Source organism: Nomia melanderi, chromosome 11 (genome assembly GCF_051020985.1).
Source record: "Nomia melanderi isolate GNS246 chromosome 11, iyNomMela1, whole genome shotgun sequence".
Taxonomy (NCBI): domain Eukaryota; kingdom Metazoa; phylum Arthropoda; class Insecta; order Hymenoptera; family Halictidae; genus Nomia; species Nomia melanderi.
Genome location: NC_135009.1, coordinates 2,087,573 through 2,110,308, shown reverse-complemented (window position 1 = coordinate 2,110,308; position 22,736 = coordinate 2,087,573). Strand labels below are relative to the sequence as shown.

The 22,736-nt window shown below is 29.7% G+C and overlaps 3 protein-coding genes across 4 annotated transcripts in view; 1 reads left to right on the top strand and 2 right to left on the bottom strand.

Moving 5' to 3' along the window:
- Positions 1 to 19,607, bottom strand: part of LOC143175096 (uncharacterized) — a 272,623-nt gene extending 253,016 nt beyond the window's left edge. Inside the window, 2 exon segments of the mRNA XM_076372218.1 lie at positions 19,148 to 19,245; positions 19,247 to 19,607. Coding sequence (XP_076228333.1) covers positions 19,148 to 19,245; positions 19,247 to 19,464 — 316 coding nt within the window. The 5' untranslated portion in view covers positions 19,465 to 19,607.
- Nca (neurocalcin homolog) overlaps positions 1 to 19,851 on the bottom strand; it is a 484,597-nt gene extending 464,746 nt beyond the window's left edge. The window contains exon 1 of one of the 2 annotated variants that reach the window (XM_031994624.2): positions 19,701 to 19,851. The gene's annotated coding sequence lies outside the window, so the exon portion shown is untranslated. Of the gene's footprint in view, positions 1 to 19,617 lie in introns of both variants that reach the window. The other variant, XM_031994625.2, reaches the window with a different exon arrangement.
- A 633-nt stretch (positions 19,852 to 20,484) lies between these two features.
- On the top strand, positions 20,485 to 22,688 carry RfC4 (replication factor C subunit RfC4). The gene is made up of 6 exons (XM_031994623.2): positions 20,485 to 20,652; positions 20,787 to 21,054; positions 21,141 to 21,389; positions 21,476 to 21,685; positions 21,757 to 21,870; positions 22,537 to 22,688. Exons 1-6 carry the CDS (start codon positions 20,540 to 20,542, stop codon positions 22,636 to 22,638), a joined length of 1,056 nt encoding a protein of 351 aa, XP_031850483.1. The 5' UTR covers positions 20,485 to 20,539; the 3' UTR covers positions 22,639 to 22,688.
- The last annotated feature ends 48 nt before the right edge of the window (positions 22,689 to 22,736 follow it).

The following is a 22,736-nucleotide window of genomic DNA, read 5'->3' as shown; positions in this document are numbered from 1 at the left end:
TTAATTTAGATAGTGATCTACACACATATAAACACGTTACACGTTCACAGCGCAATATCCATATCGTCAGAAAACATAAATAATGTTGCAGAAATAATTTGCAACGATTAATCAATTATTAGTTAGGACCAAAAATTTGTTTCAATTTATTAACAAGTGAATTATATCATTATCCTCTGGTAATGTTTGCGTGTGTGTATTTATTATAATCCTATTATTCAACTCACCAAGGTAAACCGTAGAGTCAGATGATGATGTCATTAGTGACTCACCTAAGAATTCACTATTAAATTTTTCGATAATATCACTTATTTTAGATAACATATTTTTGTTTATAAATCCACACAAATTTTTGTCTTTGAATATTTCAGTTAATTGCAGTCAGGTCGACCAACAATGGATGTTTTACGAACAAGGGTTCCAAAACTAGCAAATAATTGCGTTATTTTGCAACATTTCAGGTTAGAAAGAAATATAAATATAAAGCAGAAGGTTACAAGCATACAGCCGGAAAAAATCAGACGTTTTCACTTAACACTTATTACCAGAAAAATTCGTGAAGTTTAAGTATATTTAGGACATCTCTAGGTGGTATCTTTCCTTAATCCGTTAATTTTGGAATGTAGTTTCAAAAATCTCTCATTGTGCGCACAATAAAGTCAAGCAATGAAGTATATACTCGTTAAATAGAGTGCAAAGGTATCTATAATACAAAAACTAAAGCAAATCAAAGAATTACACGTATATCTGAAAATATTAACTAATTCATCGTTAAAAAGATTAATATCATTTCGAGTTTTAAGATGATGTGTATACTTGTCAAACGCAGTTAACTGGTTAACACTTAGTGTCATCGTATAACACCAATGTAATGTAAATAGAAAGAATCGGTAACGCCATCGATTGATTCTTGTATGAAGTATAAGTACTTACATTGTTATAATAACGTTCTACAAGTTGTGCTTTAGTGAAAGCATGTAAATATAGAAGCTCATTCTAGTCTGTTATGTTTCCTTTCTCAATGCAGTACGTACATAATTTCGTTAGAATTATTGAAAACAATGGAAAAGTGTTCCTTTTTTGTTCTTAGTTAATTTGTTTCCTCTTTTCGAAAAAATTGTAACTGGTACATATATGATACAGTATATGTAGAAATAAAAGTCGTTATACTTTCATTCAGTCAAAGTGTTTTCTAATATGATTTATGAAATATTAGTTGTTTGTCAGGTTACAATGAACGTTTCGGTGTTACACATCGTAAACACATCATAATTTGAATGCAAAATCATATCTATTAATGAAACTAATCCTGCTCAAAATAAAAAATTTGAAAACATTTGATATACATCTCGTAAACCAAGATTGAAATACGGTAATATTCACGCAGAATAATTACTCAAGATTATATCCCTGTTAGAATTACGTTCTCAACAAAGTACCTAAAAATCACCTAAAGTTGGAAACTGGCTTGATATCCAGCAGGACGATACAGGAGCAAGACGAGATCTTTCGCAGTTTATAGTTTTTGTTTAGTTAAATTTTGTTTATAGTTTTAATTAGTTACGCATAACCATATTGGCAAATAGCAAATTAGCATTATAAAAAAATATGAGGACTAACCAATTAGACCCACATACTTCAGGCTAACCATCAAGTGATGTTCCTATAGTATATATTGATGAGGTCATTCGTTTTGTAAATAATTATCCAAGTTAATTTTATTTAACAGATATTTATTATAATTGAAAACATAAAAAACATAGCACTGGTTTTTTGATTAATACTTAGATAACCGCCTAAAAAGAACTATAACTACAACTTCTTTCATATTTTCAATTGAACTCATTGGATTAATTTGGTTAAAAACTTTGTTTTGTAAAAATAAGAATCATATTTGATGAATTGCAAATAGTTCTATTTCAAGACTTACTAAACAACAAAAGAAATGATAAACAAAGTAAAAGGCAATACGTTACTAAGTAAAAAGTGGGCGGTTTTCCCATTAAGTTTGCTAAGCGTTAAGTTGTATGTAAGTACACAAAAGGAATACAACATGTGAGTGAATGAGAGTAAACGAGAAAGTGTGCTCAGTATATTGTAAACAAGAACATTCTAAATTAAATCGCATCTCTCGGATTAGAGGGTCGAAATTAATTGAAATGTATATTCAAACAGTATATGAGTTTATAGTGACCTCCAAGTGGCCTTCAACTGACCTTAAAGTGACCTGAAACCTTGATGCTTACAAAGATTGCGTTGAGAAGTTCTAACTAATTGACAGCTTTTTGGCAAACCTGACTCTGCTACCCTGACCCAAGGAGCCAAGATTTAATCCATCTGTCCCTTTTAAAATCGTACCACTGAAGAGGCTACGCTCCATCTCGTCTATTTCCTTTGCGAAAATTCAAGTACCCTGGAGTCGCCACTAAAACAATCCATCTCGAACTCGAGGTCTAACACCGCCATTAGAATATTACAATCATTTTTCGCGGAATTCTCCGAATGATTAAAACAAAGTTACAGTGTTTCTGCGTAGATAGAACGATACATTCCATTTGTTGTTTACATGCAATGAATCACAAAACTATGCGAACACTGCCAAATGAAACATTTAATTAGTTTAATGTTCAAAAAGTAGAAATTACATTACAAAAGTAGAATTTTCTACAGAAGTAGAAATCACGTTAGTCAACATTTCCAAGAAATATGTTAAATATATTATTTCCATTACGGAATGAAAGCATTTTATAAATGCTCACTGTATATTTTAGCTTTCTGTTGATTGAGAGACCGTCTACTCTTCTTTATATAAAAATACACTTTTGTTCAATAATCTTTCTTAATTATCACATTATTAGCTTTATCCTAGCAGGTAGTATCAATGCTAGTACTTCTAGAACTTAGCAATTCCATAGCTAAAGTATAATAGCAAGTGTTGACATTTCAATATTTTATATGTCATTAATTGATGTAGAATATGTTCGTTTACAACAAGTAACAACAATTAATATCACTTCATATCCTCCTATAGTATCAGCTCAGAAGAAATTCTTAGATCGATTCAGACTACGCCATATTCTCTTTTATTACGTTCAACATTTGCTAATGTTATCATTTTCATGGCCTAGTAGTAAGAAATGGATAACATTGAAATGTATATCATAATGAGTTTTCTTTAGAGATTTATTACTATATCGTAAGCCACCATAAAGTGTTTTCAAATATAAAAATGGTGGATCCACCTCTTGGTTCATAACAAAATTATTAATGTGGAAATTATGCAGAGTAATTTGTCTTTGAACTTCATAATGAACACTTTAAGCTGGTACGATTTTTTAACCCTATTAGCCCTTAACACGGAATACATATTCATTAACTTCGTACATCTTATGACAAGATATAATATAAATACTTTCATCCTGTACTTATGAACTTTTTCAAAATGTATTATTTAAGTAGGTTTATCATGTAAATATATTTTTTTATTAATTGAAATATCTTCTACTAATAATACAATACTCGTCTTCTTTAGTTAAAGTTTAAACACTTCTTATATTTTTTTATAAAGATTTGTACATAAGATGACCTTTTACATCTTTTGAAACTGCTAATTTATAGACAATCGATTTGTTTTTCAAATTAATTTTTATCGTATTACTCTTTTGAATTCTAATGTGTTAAATTTTTTCAGTATTTAATATAAAAATAAAAATAAAAGAAATATATAAACAATGTAACTTAATAATACGCTAGGAACATTTGAATTTTATTGTTTCATGATTGGTGTATGATACAAAGTAGTAACAACAATTACTATTTTTTAATGACTGCAATTAAATGTTTACGTCAAACAAGTAAAGAATTAATTACAAAATATTTATCAGAAAAGGTTTTCTAACAATTTTATATCGAAACATTATTAGTTTATTGTATCTGTTATACGTTTCTATTTTTATTGTTTACCAAAAATTTCACTATTCATTGATTATAAATAAAAAAGAAACTGCACCAGAAACGTGTATACGTCATTTAATGGATCGAACAATCTTTAGTTCTTAAACATTTCTTTCCATTGGATATTTTACAGTTCAAGTAAGTTATTTATTTCCTCTTTCTTTTCTAAAATTAAGCCGTCTAAAAGTGTCTGAATATTATTTCTAGATTCTGATATCATCTTGTTCATCTTTCACTGAACTTGAGCAAGTCCCGTTTATTCACTTTCTTCTTAGCCCAATTACTTCCTGTTCATTACTTAAGTAACTTGCAACTATATTATTAATTCATTTGAGAGTTATTGTAAAAAAGAAATTATTTTTATCAATGATTGAGAATTCTATATGTATCGATAAATGTTTATAGTAGTCCTCAAAAAATTGTTTTATACAATAAAAGAACTTTATTGTTGGACAGTTGTTGTTTAAACCTAAACTTCGATTACCTATAATGGATTGCAGATTGAAGCTAGTGAGAAACATACTCAACGTATGCTAATAAAGAAACGTTACAACTGGCACACCACGAATTTTAACAAAAATTGTTAATAAATATTTTTTATAAACAATTTGGATCAATTTAATAAGAATCTACGTGTTAAGACCGCTGATAATACAAGTGGGTCTCTTTATAAACGTTTAAAATATAATAGAAGTGATCTTAGGAAATATAAACATCTCAGAAACTCCAAAGAAAATTATTCAACAAGTAACAATTAAAATATTACTGCCAGAATAATGAAGGAATTAAATAACTTGAAGAAACAAATTTCTTCTATAAAAAATATTTGTTTCCATCTTAATAATAATTGCTAATCCTTCTTAATCTACCAAAATAATTACATACATACATGAACATACATATATAAAAAAGTTAAATGCGACTGAGCCTATTATAAAAAATGTCTATAATGCATAACCTAATAAATGTAAATTATTTCTGAAAAGATTAATTGGATAATTAAATCTAATTCTTTTGCATAAAATTCTTCACATGACTTCATACTTGGTAGTAACATAAAAACTATTTACAATTCTAAATGTCAAAAGCTGTTCTAATACTATATTTCCAGCTCCTTTCTCTTCAAACAACTTCTACGTTATAGACACGTGTGACAACGTTAACGGATAATTACATAGTTATATTAATTACATAGTAGTAATTTACATAGTTATATTAAACTTTGTAAATATCGTGCTATAAAATCGTTATTCGAAATATATTCTACCTTTAGTAATTACATTTAACATAGAAATGAACAAAGAATTTACAGTCGACATCCAATAAAAAGTTTTTGCAAATTTCCAATTTTCAATTCTGGAAACAGGGGTATTATTTTGAACAAAATATTCCATGTATCCAGGTGATCGAGCACTCTGTTTCAAGCTGGGATATAGGATATAGGATATAGGATATAGGATATTACCGAAGTAGACCAGGTAATGTTAGAGGCGGGTAGTCCTCAAGATATATTGGATAATAATAAAATTCTTCCAGTTATTAGATCACATTTTCCGATCAGCATTCACGTCCCATCCTAGAATGCATACCTACGTTCCTTGAAACTATAGGATATTCGAAAACAGGTTTATGATATAGTTGAGTGGAATACACTCCTAACATTCTGATTGCCGAAATTCCATAACGTTCAAGATATCGTAAACCCTCAACACGTTCACTGCTACGCACGCAAATTTTATATACACTTTTTATATAAATCAATTAAAATATAAATATTATATTACAATAAACTAATACAAAAAATTAAATGAGATGAATAAGTATATGGATATTAATAAATAATTTAATAAGAAATAAATAAATATTGTGGAGCTATGTTTTATCCCCAAAACCATAATGCGATTTTCATTATTTTCAGAATGTAATCGTAAAATATTAAGTAATACGATTAAATAAAATCTACATTCTTATCAACAGTTGTTTATCTTAATTATGGACATCTGTTCGCATCACGGCTTTTCGGTGCATTCAGTTGTACTTCATAAATTCTTTTTTGGAAAAGTACAATACGTACAAGTACAGACAAATGAATGTTTGTAATGTTTATATGAGTCGCTCAGAAGCTAATGCGGTTAAGCCCAAAGAACGAAAATTGAGAAAATTAATGTTTTGACTTCTGCAAATATTATGCAACATATTCAAAAGCTACAAGAAGGGTTTTCTGACCTAGAAAAACCGAAAAAACAAGTAAATGGTTTAATAACTAAAAAGAATATTATTTGTTCCATTAAAATTTACAAAAATCGCAAAATATTAAAAAATCGACTTAACCGCATTGGCTTCTGAATAACTCATGTGTTACACACATGTTGAGAAATATTGGAGCCGTAATAACCTGCACTTTACTTGTTTTATCATGAGGTGTTTGGACCGATTGAACGAATGCTCGTTTGCTCTCCACTTTGGCAAATTTGTACTTGTCTCGTGCAAATGACAATCGTTCGAATGTTTGCGGCGAACCGGAGTGAATAGCGCATTAATTAACTTTGAACACGAATTACTGTTCTACTTCATGTTTAACGACGTGTAATGACGGGATATCATTTTTCGTTGAATTTAATAAAAATTCGTATAAACTTTCTTCATTTCAATATCAAATTTACCTAATCAATTATGTAAATATCATTTTGCTTTAAAACATTTTACCATGTGTTCGATAAATTGAATATCTCTTTTCCCTAAAATTGTTGTGCCTTTTCATAAAAACAATTAGATAAGTATATTTTTACTCTTCCTATATTTTTAAACGATTTCCCGTCATGCGAATTTTGCAATATTCGAAATAAATAAAAACCGGATGGTGGCAAGTCCGGTAATTATAGTGAACGGGGTAATGCATATATCTCATTCAAATTGGTTTAGTAAAAAATGAAAAACAATTCCTTTTCTGAATATGTAGTTGTTGGACTAATGTTAATTTATATAATCGATGTAAAGTGTTCCGAATGGACTTCGTGCATACATGATTTGCGTGTTTTGTATTTTGTATATCGTATGTTATTCTGTCAATTTAAATCTATGAATTTTATATTTGGTTTATTAAATGTCTTATAATTCGCATTACATAATAATGTAATTCGATCAGTAGTTGTTTACTATACTTTTCTAAATTAATAATCTGGTTGTTTAGTAAAAGTTCATAATAAAGTAATCATATAGAGAAAAGAATGAGCCGCCATCGACACGAACGCACATTCTACTCCACGTAAGAAGTTTCGAATAGTTCGATTCCATATTCACAAAATTTACGTCTACTAAAATTAAGCTTACAATTACTATTTTGTAAGAATTATTGATGTGAGATATGTAACAATGTTTTAGAAAATTGTTTTTATATAAATCAGATGCAGAGCTCTCTCATACTGCAATATATTTTAACATTTAATACCTTGCCCTATGATTTATTCTTTAACTATGATCGATATAACTACTTTATCATTAATAATTTATTAGGAAAAGGAAGAATTTTTATGCTTATCTTCTGTCTACGTTTACTTCAAAAGCTGATGACTGATAACAGAAAAGTAATATTTAACTTATATTTTTTAAAAATATATAAATAACACTTAAATTTCTCAAATTTAATTTAAAATCATTATCATGACCCTGACATAATATTGTAGATCAAGGCCCGAATCAAAGAAATTCTACGTATTTTGGTTTTATGCATTATCTACGAATAATGAAATATTCTGTTTTTAAGCGTAAAATACTAAAAGGAAATTATTTAAATCCAATGTATATCCAACGTATAATAAATGCTTTAATAAAGGACTACCTAATTTCTTCTAAACGAGGAAAATTGCCCGCATTACGTAAAAGCGTACACGCAATCGACCTGCAGATTAAGTGTTAAAATACCAACAGTGACCGATTTCTCTCTCTTTCTTCCCTCGCTCTTTCTCTCCCTTCCACATCACCTCCCGGCAGTCAAACTTACTATAATAACAGACATACGAATAGATAAAGATAATTAGATATTGTAGGAATTAAATTATATATAATTCCGCTTGGGCAAGTTTTTAAGATTCGAATTCAGCATTCCAGTAATATACAAGATTTTTATTTCTTACTGGTTATAAAAAGGATATTTCAAATGATTGAAAGTACAATCCAATTATTTAGGTATAGATGAGGATATAAACGAATAAAAATGAGAATCAAGCAATACTCTTTTTTTATTTTCTGACGTAAATTAACCTTGTGAAATTACCTACAACTGATACACTTACAGATAAAACGTATTTATAATCATTTCTAAATATTCATATCCAGAGACCGCTTCGAATTGCTTTTCCAATTGTCGTTCAAAAACAATGAAACAGCAGATGCAGATAACAAACTGAATAAAATAAATGAAATTCTGGAGGTATTAAACAAAATTTTCAAACATAGGTATCATCAAATGAACGAAATTGTACTTATATGTGGATAAATCATTAACCTATTTGCATCACGGCTATAATTGTACAACCGGTCCCTTATAACCACAATAATTGATCACAAGACGAGCTCATGTCAGCGGGAATTACAACATCAAGTTATTAATGATTTATTCTACTTCAAACATTTCTTATTTTCCTTTATTACTAGTTATAATGACTATTAAACGTAAGGTATACTAAGTATATAGAGAGTGAAGCAAACTGACGAATGGCTCTGAAGATCAATAATTTTGACTTAAAAAGCATTTGAGTTAAAATTTATTTCCTCAACCTGTTAAGCGTGGAATTTAGTTTAAAAAATCACTTATTGTGCGCACAATAAAATCAAATAATCAAGTGTATACTCGTCAATTGTAGGCAAAATGCACTTATAATATATTCTAACGAAAAACTAAAACGAAACGAAGAAAAAGTACATGTTTGTTTAAAAAGATAAATAGTCCAGCATTGATAAAGTTAGTACCATTTAGAGTTTTAAGATGACGTGTATACTCGTCAAACGCTGTTAACTGGTTAAAACAGTATTTCCCAACGTGGAGCCGTCGCCCTACAGAGGGGCAATTTGATTTTTAATGGGGGCAATTTGAAATGTTAAATATCACTTTATATATTTCACAATATTTACGCACGTAAACAAACTAGCAAAAATATTATAAAAATATTATAATATAATATTAAAAATTTTATACATGTTACACAGAGAGGCATAAGAATTTTAGAGAGGCTTAGGTGGGGCATGGCACAAAAAAGGTTGAGAAACACTGGGTTAAAGAGTAAAAGTAGCGCACATCGGAGTACATCTCCGATTTTCATAAAATTGACAAATTTTGGTAAAAATACATATTCCTAACAACTTTCTCCTTTGATAAAAGTGTCGCTGTATTTTAGTTTCCAAGATAATCGTGAGAAACTTTTGCTACCCATATATCTAATTTTACTATATACGTGAGCGCGTCTGTGAAACAGCCGCAAGCATAGCCGCCGAAAGTTCCAATAATTTGAGTCAATCGGGGTAGTTTTGTACCCGATTTTGTACATATAAAAATAAGTTTCACTCAGATAAGAGAGATCGGTATGACTTGGTTGGTACATCATGGAGGGAAGGGGGTACTGCCGCTTCCTCACCCACGCTTTTATCTTAAAATTGTCAAAAATTCTTCTAATTTAAATTCAATGTAAATTAAAAGAGTTCGAAACATTCATAAGTTATCCTTTATAATTTTAAAGTATACACCCCTCTTCAGATACCGATCTCTTTTATCTAACACTGAAACTCATGTCTATGTATTGTACGGAACAACGTTAGAAATTGTCACTGCTGAGTAAACCGGATGGAACTTTTGTAGAGGAGCTCAATGGAGCCGATGCGACGACATAGAGCTATGCCTGGCTCCCTCACGGGCGCGCTCATGTATACACAATTCAATGTAGTAGTAGCAAAAGTTTCTCGCGATTATCTCGGAAACTAAAACCTTCCGTTGACAACATGTAAGGGAGAAAGTTGTTCAAAATCATGTACCCAACAACATATTTGAAAATTATCAAAATCGGAGCGCGCTCGACACATCAACAACTCGACTGCACCAACACGTATGAAACTAACGCGATTGGTTTAAAACTTTTGTAGAGGAAGGTACCTATCTAGTACCTGAGCATGAGTGTGTGGCTATGCTTGTGATCCTCCCACAGCGTGCTGACGTATACAAGTATACAGAATTTAATGTAGGGGTAGTAAAAGTTTCTCGCGATTATCTTGGAAAGTAAAAAAACAACGACACTTCTGTCTGAGGAAAAAGTTACTCAACATATGCATTTCTATCGACATTCGTTAATCTTATAAAATTCGGTGGGGTACTCCGATGTGCGTTACTTTTATCCTTTAATCTCTTGTCTTATAACGTGTCAGATTCGTGGTGAAGATTTTCAATATGATTTAACAAACAAATATTATTCAATTCATTCAAATTCAAAGCAAATATTATTCTTCTCTAATCAATTATTATAATTAAAAGCAAACACAAACGCAGAATATGCTTAGAATTGTTCTTTTTTTACAATAAATTATTAATGGAAAAATAGTCGTATCGATCAGAGTTGAAGAAGAAATCATAAGGCAAAGGGTTAAAGGATATTAAAATACAATTTCTGGAGATTTTTTCAGTGATGTTCGAAAGATTAGGTTGAATAAACGATCGCCGTTTACGGCTTCGCAGAGTTGAATTCGATTAAGTGAATTTTCTATGACCATTGTTCATATGTCTGTTCGAACACCAGTATTTCAGCTCGAATATTCTCCTTTTGTTTTCCTTCTAATTAGTTATTTCTATTTTTGTTACTACCTGTTTAAAAATGGAAAAATGGAACGATCACAGTATTTAGAATTTCTTTATGTAAAAATAGAAAAGCGTAATTTAGTTTCTGAGCTGAAAAGAAAGAAGCGCTTGGTACTTTTCGACCGGGTTTTTTGTATTATAAACCCTTGACACTCAAACAATTGAGATAGCCTCAAAAGGAGCCATTAAATAAAGCGATAGACAGGGCTAATTATAAACTACGACAGTGGAATCTTTCAATCTGTATTATTCAGTGGTAATTTTCAAAATAAAATTCTATAATGTTAGTTTGCTGAATAATGGTGTAAGTCTCCATAATAAGTCTCTACAGTGTTCTTTGAAAGTTCTGAAAAGGAGAAAGAGAAATAATTAAATTTCAAAGCGTAAAAAGTTCTTAAATCCCTTCGTAACTTTTGCCCCGTTCTCAATTGGTAAATATGAAATGAAAAATAATACAGAAGTTGCGGAATATTTCGATAGAGGAATATCGGTCACTCACAACCCGCAGATCATTTTATGTTTGATGATACGAAACAGGCATTTTTTGCGAAATATTCCGCTTAGTATTAACTTATTTATTAGTTTTTGTATATTCCTACACATTATTCCCGATCCTCACATATTTACACTATAATACCCATTGTGTTATTATTCCATGCGATGATATACTGAATATAATATAATTTATAATATAATTTCTACAACTAACTGGTATACCAGTATCGGATAATTGAAGCATTAATTAATTGCTGCTAATACTCATCGGATCGGAATTATTCACAAAATTTATCGCTATATACCTGAATAGATTAAATATTTTAAAAAAGTCAAAACAAAGCAAACCCATTGCTGTAAAAAATAAGGTATTATTTTAAAAAGAAAGGTATTATTATTTTCAAATGAAAAGACAGATTGGATTTAATAATGGTTTTCATGAAACATTCTGCAGAGTTCGTAAATATACTGATTGTCTATAGTTCGTCAAAAGCTTTACATGTGAAGTCGTTACGTGCGGGAATCTAAAAGTTGTTAATTGCAATGAACATAAATGTGTTGTAGACTTCTCAGATTAAATAATCGCATACAATAGCTTAAGAAAATTGATAAGTAGTATATAATATTATCCACATAAATGTCACTACATACTTCAGTTACGAATGCATTACTGGTTTATAAATAAACAGTAAGTAGAAAAATCAAAGTACATTGAATTTATAATGGCATTTATAACATACCTAACGCGTTGTGGCGGAAATCTGCAAGGATCATTTTTATTAAATATACACAGCTATTCAGCAGAAGGTATGCCATAAAAACAAAAACACCAAGCGCATCTGACACGAAAATATTGTACACTACTTTACAAGATAAGTATTGTAAATTTCGAAACGATGAACAAAACTGCAGAAAAAGATAATTACATACTACGAAAACTGTAATGGTCAGAACCGTTTCTGCTTGAAATGTTTTAATATAATACCTACATTTATAATAGCATTTATTTTTGTAACATATTTTAATAAAACATATCTAGTATCTAGTTATTTATACTGTTCAAAATTTTATAACGGATGATATTCGTTTTACTTTTGTCATTCTAAAGCATGTACATATTCACATTTAGGCAACCACCTAAGAAAAACTATAACTATAGCCTTTCTCTTTAGCTTTAATTGAACTCATTTAACAGATTTTGCTAATAACTGTGTTTTACGAAAAAAAAGAAGGCATATATTGAATTGCAAATAACTTCGGTTCAAGGCTTAGTAAATAAGAAAAGAAAAAAATAAACAAAATAAATGGTAATTCGTTGCCAAAGGAACAGTGGTGGGTGATCTCCTAATTGGGTTGAACAAGCGTTAACATCGATCATAGATGACCACAAAGGCTCCACTGAGAGAAGACACACCCATAGGTGACCACTGTGATAGTTCTCATAGCACATCGTTGATTATTTTCATTTTAATTCATTTTAATAATTTGATTATGAGATGTTACAATTTAAACTACTAAATTGCAATTAAGAGGTTACCAATACAGAAACAAATGAAATATACACTATGCAATACAATTACCAACATTGTAATCACAATTTACGCAATTTTATACTTTCAAAATTATTTAGGCAAATAAAACTATACAATATTTCTGACCAGTGAACAACGTGTTAAGATGTGACACAGCAATTAGCGAATTCGTTAAATAAACAGTCTCATTGAGGACTACACTTTTGTAAATAAACCCACAAAACATAGTCGTATCCATAAATAGTAAAATAAACAGTAATAATTAAGTTGTAGCACACGATTGCCTATTACAGAAAACTATACTTTAATAAAATTCTTAATGACTTAATGGTAGAATATCGTGTAATGCTCTTCTTTCTTGACTTTCTTGACATAATACGTCGAATATCATGGAGGTCACCAAAGACCCCAAACCAAAACGAATTATTATAATTCAGTGAATTAAATGATAATTTGCAAATATTTTTATATTATAAATAATACTATCTAATGTGGTGACATTCAGCTAGATGATCGTGCAATAAGAATAAAATGAATTCAATCAAATGATTTAATATTTTAATTTTTCCATTTTGGGTATTTTACTCTATTAAATCGTGCGGCATTCAACGTATTAAAATATCCCTCATAACTGTAAAAATTTCAATTGTCCGACGTCAGTTGCATTGAATTTTCGTAAGACAATAGAATTCCTAAGAAAGTAGCAGATATTCAAAGCATTAGATATAAATATTGAATAATTTTCAATTAATTATTTAATTAATTTTCAAGTAATTATCAATTCGATTACTGCATATCTGAAATACTCTTTTCATTGTGCTTAAAAAGTATGCGATACTGCATGATAATTGCTACACATAGAATAGAAGTACAAAATTTAACAAGTATGAATATTTAATCTATACTTATTTTTTCAAGAACTATGTAACTTGATATACACTGTGGACTATTTCTCATGAAGCATTTAATTCAGAAACACACTATGTATAATTTTGCATTACTAAATGAATCGCAGCTTGTAACTGTACATGTATACTTGCATACTGTCAAATGCAATCAGGATTTTTAACATTAGAACTACGCACCCGTAAAAATGACAGGTTTTAGTATTCTTATTTCGCAACTATTAATATCTTAAAAGCGTTAACCGTGGAACTGTAGAATTTAGTTCGAAAAATCTCTCGTTTTACGTGCAATAAAATCAAAAAATAAAGCGTATACTCGTCAAACGCAAAACAAATGCACCTAGGGTATATTTGCATGAAAAACCAAAGTAAAACAAAGTAAAATTACATGTTTATCTGAAAAAATAAAAAATTCATCGTAGAAATAATTAGTATCATTTCAAGCTTTAAGATGAAGTGTATACTCGTCAAACGTAGTTAACTAATTAAATAGCAAAATAACTTAAAAAATAGTTTCACCTTAAAAATCTATTGTTATAATTTTTATATGGATTACGTATTAATCATGTTAAATCCTCGGTTGTTCTAGTGTTAAAAAATGTCATGAACTATTGTAAAAATTGTTGGTTTATATATAAAAACATACGTAACACACTTGGCAGAGTGACGCTTCAGTGATACTACTTTCATTTCAATGTGCATGTGATGAATCACTTTTGTTAATAGATTATATATAAAGTAATTCGTTTGAAAGATAAAACTGGGGATTGAAAATGTTCTGAAAATAACTGTTTGAAACCGTTATGTATCGGTTCCGACTAAAACAGTTATGAAGAACCGAAATAAAGTCGTAACTGTTATTGGGTATATCGGTCCTGAATTATATCTGTTCTGTAACTGTTATTTGTCGGTTCTGTATTTTGTTTATAAACAGATATAATAACTGTTTTCAGTCCCTGAATAAAATAGTATCCTAAATTATCGTACTTTCATTTTTGACATAGCTATCACTTCTTCTGCAACTTACGAACAAGTTTTTTTTTTATTCTTCCTTGTAGATACAAAAATACTTTTTATATTGAAATTACTAATACGTATAAGAAATTTTAGCACTATATTACGAGTATTTCTTGAAACATTACTAATGTTTCTTTATTTATTTATTTATTTATGAATTATTGTAATTTGCTTATTATTTGTATTTTTACTGTTACTTGATAATTGCCATCAATAAAAGCAACATACACTTACGACCAAAATAACATTGTAAAACAGAATTGAATAATATTTGGAGCAAACGGAAATAGTAACCTTGAACCTTTGCTTTATGACCCATAAAACCATATCACCTTCCCAACACAAGAATAGTTGTTTGAATTTATTCGCATAATACATCTCGGTAGTACATAACTTTAAATGTTTATATCTAAAAAATATCAAATACGAAAATAGCTTCGAGGAAAATATACATTAATAACTTTATATTGTTTTATATCCTAATTATAGAAGTATATGACACATTTATAATATTATATATTAGACATGTAAGATTTATTTTTAATTTCAAGATTAATTTTGATTTTAATTTGATATTAGTTTTATACGTAAACACAATTTTTATAAAAATTAGGAATTTGTATATTATCATCTAACAAAAGCTCATTAAAATCGAAGTGATACACTTAAAATCGGTCCCTCGTTAAAGTCACATTTCGAAACTGTCCATCGTGCTACTTCTCTTCGTAATCTAAGTTAGATATTGCCGTTTGCGAATGATGAAGCGCAGAACATAACCACAATTCCCATTAATTTCCACATGGTGGAAAACATTTTACTATATAATTGGAACAGCAGAAAATGTCCATCGTATTCTCAGCATACCTGATTTCACACATTGAGCCATAAATTCAAGTGGTAATAGTAATTCAGAGTTTCAAATGTATTCACTAGAGAACCGAATAAATCACAATCTGTGTCCGTTAGGACGATAGAAAATGCATGGGAACGAATAATCCAGATTGGCAAAACTGATTAAAAGTAGGTTTAAGTATTCCTGCAACGTCTACCAGTCCTGAACACATTGTACAGACAAAAATATCGTTAATTCAAAACGTAGCTGTTTGTTGCTAGAAAGAGTTGATTTACTGATATTATTATATAAAAATACAAGCATCTGAATAAAAATTAATCGTTTTGTAAACTATCGTTATTTCGCACAAAAATAGATATACCCTGAAAAATAGTAAATTAACGTATAATTAACTATATGGGCAAGATATTTCTTATTTTTCTTTATTTTTTTTCCATTACTAAAATATGCAACTTAAACACTTTATAGTTAGAATATCGAAATAATGATGCGTATAATATTAACAAACTACCATTAATACAGCGTAAAAATTTTAGTGTTTGTTCCAAGAAATTGCTAATGCATAATATATTTTTGACAAAAACGAAAATAAACAAGACAATAAAACACGTACACATTATTGCAAGTGCAATTAAAAGTTCTTCGAATGATGTAACGTTAAGTATGATTTTCATTAGTCTCATCAACTGATTTTCATCTAATAATTTAGCAATTTCATTTCACGCAATTTGTAATATTAAATAGTGATTAATGAAACCGTTTGTATTTGACAACAAAACTTAACAAAATGAAAATGAAAAAGGTTGAAATAAAAGAGAGTCAGGTCTGATGTTGATTCCAAATTGTAGGCGTGCGTGCACTTTACATTCATCAAAAATTGTTTTCACCTTGAAACTGAATACAAATAGTAGGACATATTTAGCAATATGTATATAATAAATACATGTACACATGAGTAATGCTTATTTACGGATAGTCGCTGAGGTTATACTGCGAAATACGAAGCATTAAACCACAAATAGTAATAAGATTCATTAATTTCAGCTTGATTGTTATAATTGTCAATGAAAATGATTGTTGAACGTGTAAAGACGTTGACACTCATATCTATGACAATTATCTCCTTCACGTTAGTACAGTAAACTCCGAGATAACATACATGAAATGTATTAAAAATTGTCACAAATTAACAATGATCATTAGTAATATAATATAAAAATAATTATTAGTAGTGTTAATAACAACTTATTTCAAAATACGCATACTCAATAAAATATTTACTAAATATTAACGTTCATACAATTTACTGTTATCTACATAAGATAAAACTGTATAAAATAAAAAATTGAAAAAAAGATAATGAAGAATATAAATACTAAACATTATTTATTCTTATTAAAAATTCTTAAATACGAACATTGGGTACCTGTTTTTATACATACTCCCATGTTCTATCTGAATGGTATGCACACTATAATAAATACGTTCTAAATTTTACACTTCAATGGTATATATGATCGTGTATACCATAACAGTATGGAAACGTTAGACATTGCAAATTTCTATAGAAATTCCCTAAACTAATCGATAAGGATATGAACTTACAGAACTATTTGAAACCTGTCAATACCAAAGCCTCTCGTTTAACGCCAACGGGCAGCGATCTGTTACGATTTCTCACTTTTCTTTTCAAGCACATTCGAAATAACAACATTTGATACGTTATTTTAATTTTCTTATTATATTTCAAAGAATAACTTTAAAAATACAATCTTGTATTTAAAATAATAAAACTGTTCAACCTTGTCTATCTCAATTGTATCGTGATTATTTCTATACCTTTTATATTTTATTATTAGCAGTAAAGTTTTACGCTTCACGCGTTTACGTTCAACCCTCAATCGTTTAAGAAGATAACGCTTTCCTTCATTCACTTTTTATTAATGCTATCATAGACCTTCAACTAAAATTTTACTGTTTTATCATTTTGCCAATTATTTCTTTCGTAAGTTTCGAAATAAAAAACGCCATTCGTTATTTCAAATTAATATACTTTATATTCTCAAACGATTTTATTGAAAATAAAGAACCAAAAAGTTATTCCGAACAGCTTACTTTTCATTTTATTTTCAAATCAAATTTTTTCAGATTTGATATGTATAGTATACATTGTGTACTCCAGCAATAGAAACAAGCTAATTAAGCAGGATCGGTACAATGCATTTTCATATAAATGAAAACTTATGAAAGTTATACAGGAAATTATATGATATTGAAAAAACAAAACGTTCATGAAAACCTAAAGCCATATGGAAAATTATCTTCCATTAAATAATTATACAAAAGGGTGAATTGGATAAACGATGTTAACACTACTATCATCCCAGTCAAAATGACTCGTTTCGGTTCTTTTGTTTCATAATTATTGATACCTTAAAAACGAATATTCAAAAAATATTCGAAATAATCTTGAAAATAAATAGTTTCAATTGAATACTATAATGAATGTCCGAAGAAACTGAAAGTAATCTATTGTTACAATTTTTATATGGATTACATGTCAATCGGATTAAATGCTCGGTAGTTCTAGTGTTAAAATCGTTTCGTTTCGTAACTTTTGTCGGCGAGTGTATAGCCGCTTTTTCTTGCACCGTGCAGATCAGCACTATCAAATCTCATCGTTTTATCGCTCTAACATAAACGTTCCAGTAAGTATCGCATGTCGAGTAATATAGTTAAATCAGCCACCGACGGGGGAGGATTAAACAAAGCTACCTCGTGTGCGATAAGACAGATGCGTATGCATAACGCGGTCAAAAGAATGCGGCATTGTTTTCTCTCGAATTATTCGATTTTTCAGCAGCGTATTAACTCGAACCATCATTGCAATTACGCAAGCCTCAAATAGAATTATTTACGTGGCGAATAAAAGTAAACATTAAAATCTGATCCTTTTACGTAATAGAAATATTTGATTTCCTATTGGAAATTAATTATTATTAATAAGTTTGCTTACGTATACGTGAACAAAAATAAATCGGCATACGTAATGAATTACAGCAAATTCCTGAGAACCACATATCCTTATATACTGCCATTATAGAAATAAAAGTAAATAATTCTTCTTGAATAATATTTCTGTTGCATAAATATAATAATATAGTAATATAAAAATAATATAAAAGCGTTTCCGAGGGTATGAGCTGAATGTATATGAAAGAATCACGTCCTATCAGTACTGAAATATCTTCCACGAACAACCGGAAATGATTATCGGTATACTGAAATGAATAGGACATTTCCGTATACCCGTGCGATTTACGTAATTAACGAGTGCAACTATCAGAATAATAATTAAATAACAATGATTGTTTTATGGAAAAGATAAAATACTCTGTGAAATGTTTCAGTTATCTCATGTTTTTTCAATTTTATTGAATAGGCTCAAACAATAAAATTGTCGCTGATAAACGGTATTTGTATTCTGTTATTCGAACATCGACAAAAGAATTGTGAGACGAAACATTAGCAGGAAAATAATATGTAAACTTACCGATTGTTGTTCCGAAGAGAATTGTTCGATAGGTGGTAGATCGTGGCACCATGCTGTTCGTGCAGCATGGCGAGATGTGTCAAAGACGCACTTAACGAGTCTTCTTTCTTGAGGTCCAAACACGCGCGACACTCGCAATCAACGTTCGTTTCGGCGAAAAAAGGTACGCAACAATTTGGAAACATTTGACGAATACGTGCATTCATACATCGACAGCATCCACTCACCTGACACGCACATGCACACACCCTCGTTGCGAAAAACGTACACGCATCACCCATACGATTGTAAAACGGATGTAGCGTTAAACTTATCATTTTAAATTGAACAGGATGAGCACCGAATTTTCGTTTAACGAAGCTAATATTTAATTTAAGGGTTAAAAAATGAGGTAACCTATGCCTGTATTGGAACGTTACTGCGGCCGAATGAATCTAGTGGTTCAATTGTATGAGAAAAATGATTTTTACCAAAATCCGATTTCCTGACACAAATCGATCGATTAAAATGGAAAAACGAAAGCACAAATGAAACGTAGTTTCATCCTACTAACCTATGCGTAGTATGTCGACCGGTTGTCACGATTACTCAACGAGTTCAAAACATTTCCACGACACTGACTTCTGCAGATATCACGATGGCTGCCATATTGGATTCTCATTCCGCAAACCACCGACAAGATACTTATAAAAGGAAGACAATCTTACGAGATTTTACGAAAAATTCATACGATACGAGTGACCTCTTCAGAGACAATACGATAGTTCGTACACATGAAATTGCAGATGATAAAATCGACATTAAACATATAATTTTAACTACAATTTTCATTAAGCGTAAATGTTAAATATTATGTACTACTGTTAAATATGTGAGTTTAATTTTATATGATGTGGTATAAATAATTCCATATATTAAATATTAATATTGATTTTACAGGTATCTGAATTATCAAGGTTCCGTGATTCAATTTTTATTTTTTATAAATACATTAATTTCAATTACAACTTATGTAATCACTGAATTGGAAAGTCAACTGTATCGAAATATAAATTATATATAAGCACATTTGTTAACTTTACTTTCTACGTTATTAATAATAGAGAATATTTTTCATTATTTTTCATATAATATATTTGTTAATTTTAAAATTTTAGCATGTTTCATTATATATACATCAGTTTATTCTAGTAATTGAAGTTTTGTTTTTACAAAATTTTAATTTGTTCATAACATTTTTAAGTTACCGATTAATCATTCCACCGGTCGATAATATAACTTTCTATTAGCATTAAGACAGAAATTATAAAAGGTTGAGCTTCTACATATTTGTACAATCTATGGTTGGAAAGCAGCATTATATTTCCCGCGTTTCGAGCTTAAATTTTGAAGATGGCAGGTACTAGTACCGGCGAAGAAGCAATGGACATAGATATTATACCATCGACAAGCAATACTAATCCAAAAACTAAAGATAAAACTGATAAATCTACACACTTACCATGGTATGTTGTTATAAATAATGACATTATTTTTATATTATTAAGGTTCAGATTATTGAGGTTAAGTATTCAGAATTCACTAATTATGTATTGTATGAGGAATAAAATAATAATATAAAATTAAAAATTTCCTTCAGGATTGAGAAATATCGACCACATGTTTTTTCGGACATCGTTGGGAATACAGATACAGTGTCTAGACTCTCTGTTTTTGCACAACATGGAAATTGTCCAAATATTATTATATCTGGACCACCGGGAGTTGGTAAAACTACAACGATTTTATGTTTAGCACGTATTTTATTAGGGCCAGTCTTTAAAGAAGCAGTACTAGAACTGAATGCTTCAAACGAAAGAGGAATAGATGTTGTCAGGAATAAGATCAAAATGTTTGCTCAGAAGAAGGTTCCTATATGTAATTTGTTTTACGCTATATTCTTATTATATGTGTATAATTTTCTACTAATTATTTCATATCTGTTTGCAACTAGGTAAACCTTCCAAAAGGTAAACATAAGATAATAATATTAGATGAAGCTGATAGTATGACTGATGGTGCGCAACAAGCATTGAGAAGAACAATGGAAATATATAGTAATACAACGAGATTTGCGTTGGCTTGTAATAATAGTGAGAAAATTATTGAACCTATACAATCACGTTGTGCCATGTTGAGGTATGGAAAGTTATCGGATGCACAAATATTGTCAAAAGTTCTTGAAGTTTGTGCAAAAGAAAATGTAAGAAATTATATTAATATTCTTTAAAAAAGTATAGAATAATATTACTGAGAAATTAAATAATATTTTTCATTATATATGAGCAGATTTCACATACAGATGATGGCCTTTCAGCAATAGTATTCACCGCTCAAGGTGACATGAGACAGGCCTTGAATAATTTACAATCAACATACAATGGTTTTGGACATGTAAATAGTGAAAATGTCTTTAAAGTTTGTGATGAACCTCATCCTTTACTTGTTAAAGAAATGCTAGAGTTTTGTACAGATGGGAACATTTCAAAAGCATATTCAGTAAGAAATTTTGTTAATATTGTATTGCTTATCATTTACAGCATACGTAATGAAATTAAATATATTATCAGGTAATGGAGCATTTATGGAAAATGGGCTATTCTGCAGAAGATTTAATTAGTAATATATTCAGAGTTTGTAAAAACCTTTCAATTGAAGAAACATTAAAATTAGATTTTGTAAAGGTAAATTAAATTATTCTTTTGTTTTTCAATATTATAACAAATATAGTTAAGTACTGTCCACTGATCGTAAGTTGATCGGTTACCCACAAACTCAATAGTAAGTCACAGGGACAAGGAGTCTCTTCCACTCGAAATGTCGCGTCAACAGCTATAGAACGACAGTTTATGTTTTTGACTGAGCCGCGTGACGAAGAAAGCAGACAGAATAGAATGTAATGAAGTGATATGTAACGAACATTGACGTCGAATTTCGTTTCGGCGAATCTTCTGTTTATGAAATTCTGAGGACACAGATGCCCGACTACTACGTTCCTTGGAAGGACCGGGGTGGAGCGTGTGGTTGAGTGTCCTTGTTTCTGTGCACTATTAGCTGTTGGGTCGTCGGCCAGACGACTTTACTGTTGGTAGATGGTACTGATTTAATGTTGTGAGTGTCACGGGTAATTGTAGGAATAGATTTGAAAAATGCTATATTACGTAATCATGCTTTTACTATTTCATTTTAACAAATTTAAGCAGGATGATTGTGTTACTTTTTTCATGGTATAATTGTTACTCTTTGGTGTAGAAATGGAACATTACAATGGGTTTGAATGGCACTCAACAACTACAAAGTATCTTTTTCTAACATAAATGAAATCGCTAGTTTATATTTTTTGATTCCAGGAAATTGGAATAACACATCTGGGAATAGTAGATGGAATTAACAGTTTATTACAGATGAATAGTCTGTTAGCTCGTCTTTGTAAGAGAGCTATACAGAGTTGAAAATGATGTTTATAATTATATTTTTGAAAATAAAATTATTTATACATTTGTATTATGTAATTATTTATTTCAAAATATTCATTTGAACAAAGATGATG

Bases quoted from the DNA above. Each gene is read 5' to 3' on its own strand.
- RfC4 (XM_031994623.2), top strand. From the start codon at position 20,540: ATGGCAGGTACTAGTACCGGCGAAGAAGCAATGGACATAGATATTATA. The intron at 21,055-21,140 runs GTTCCTATATGT...GTTTGCAACTAG, and splicing joins AAATGTTTGCTCAGAAGAAG to GTAAACCTTCCAAAAGGTAA. The intron at 21,390-21,475 runs GTAAGAAATTAT...ATATATGAGCAG, and splicing joins AAGTTTGTGCAAAAGAAAAT to ATTTCACATACAGATGATGG.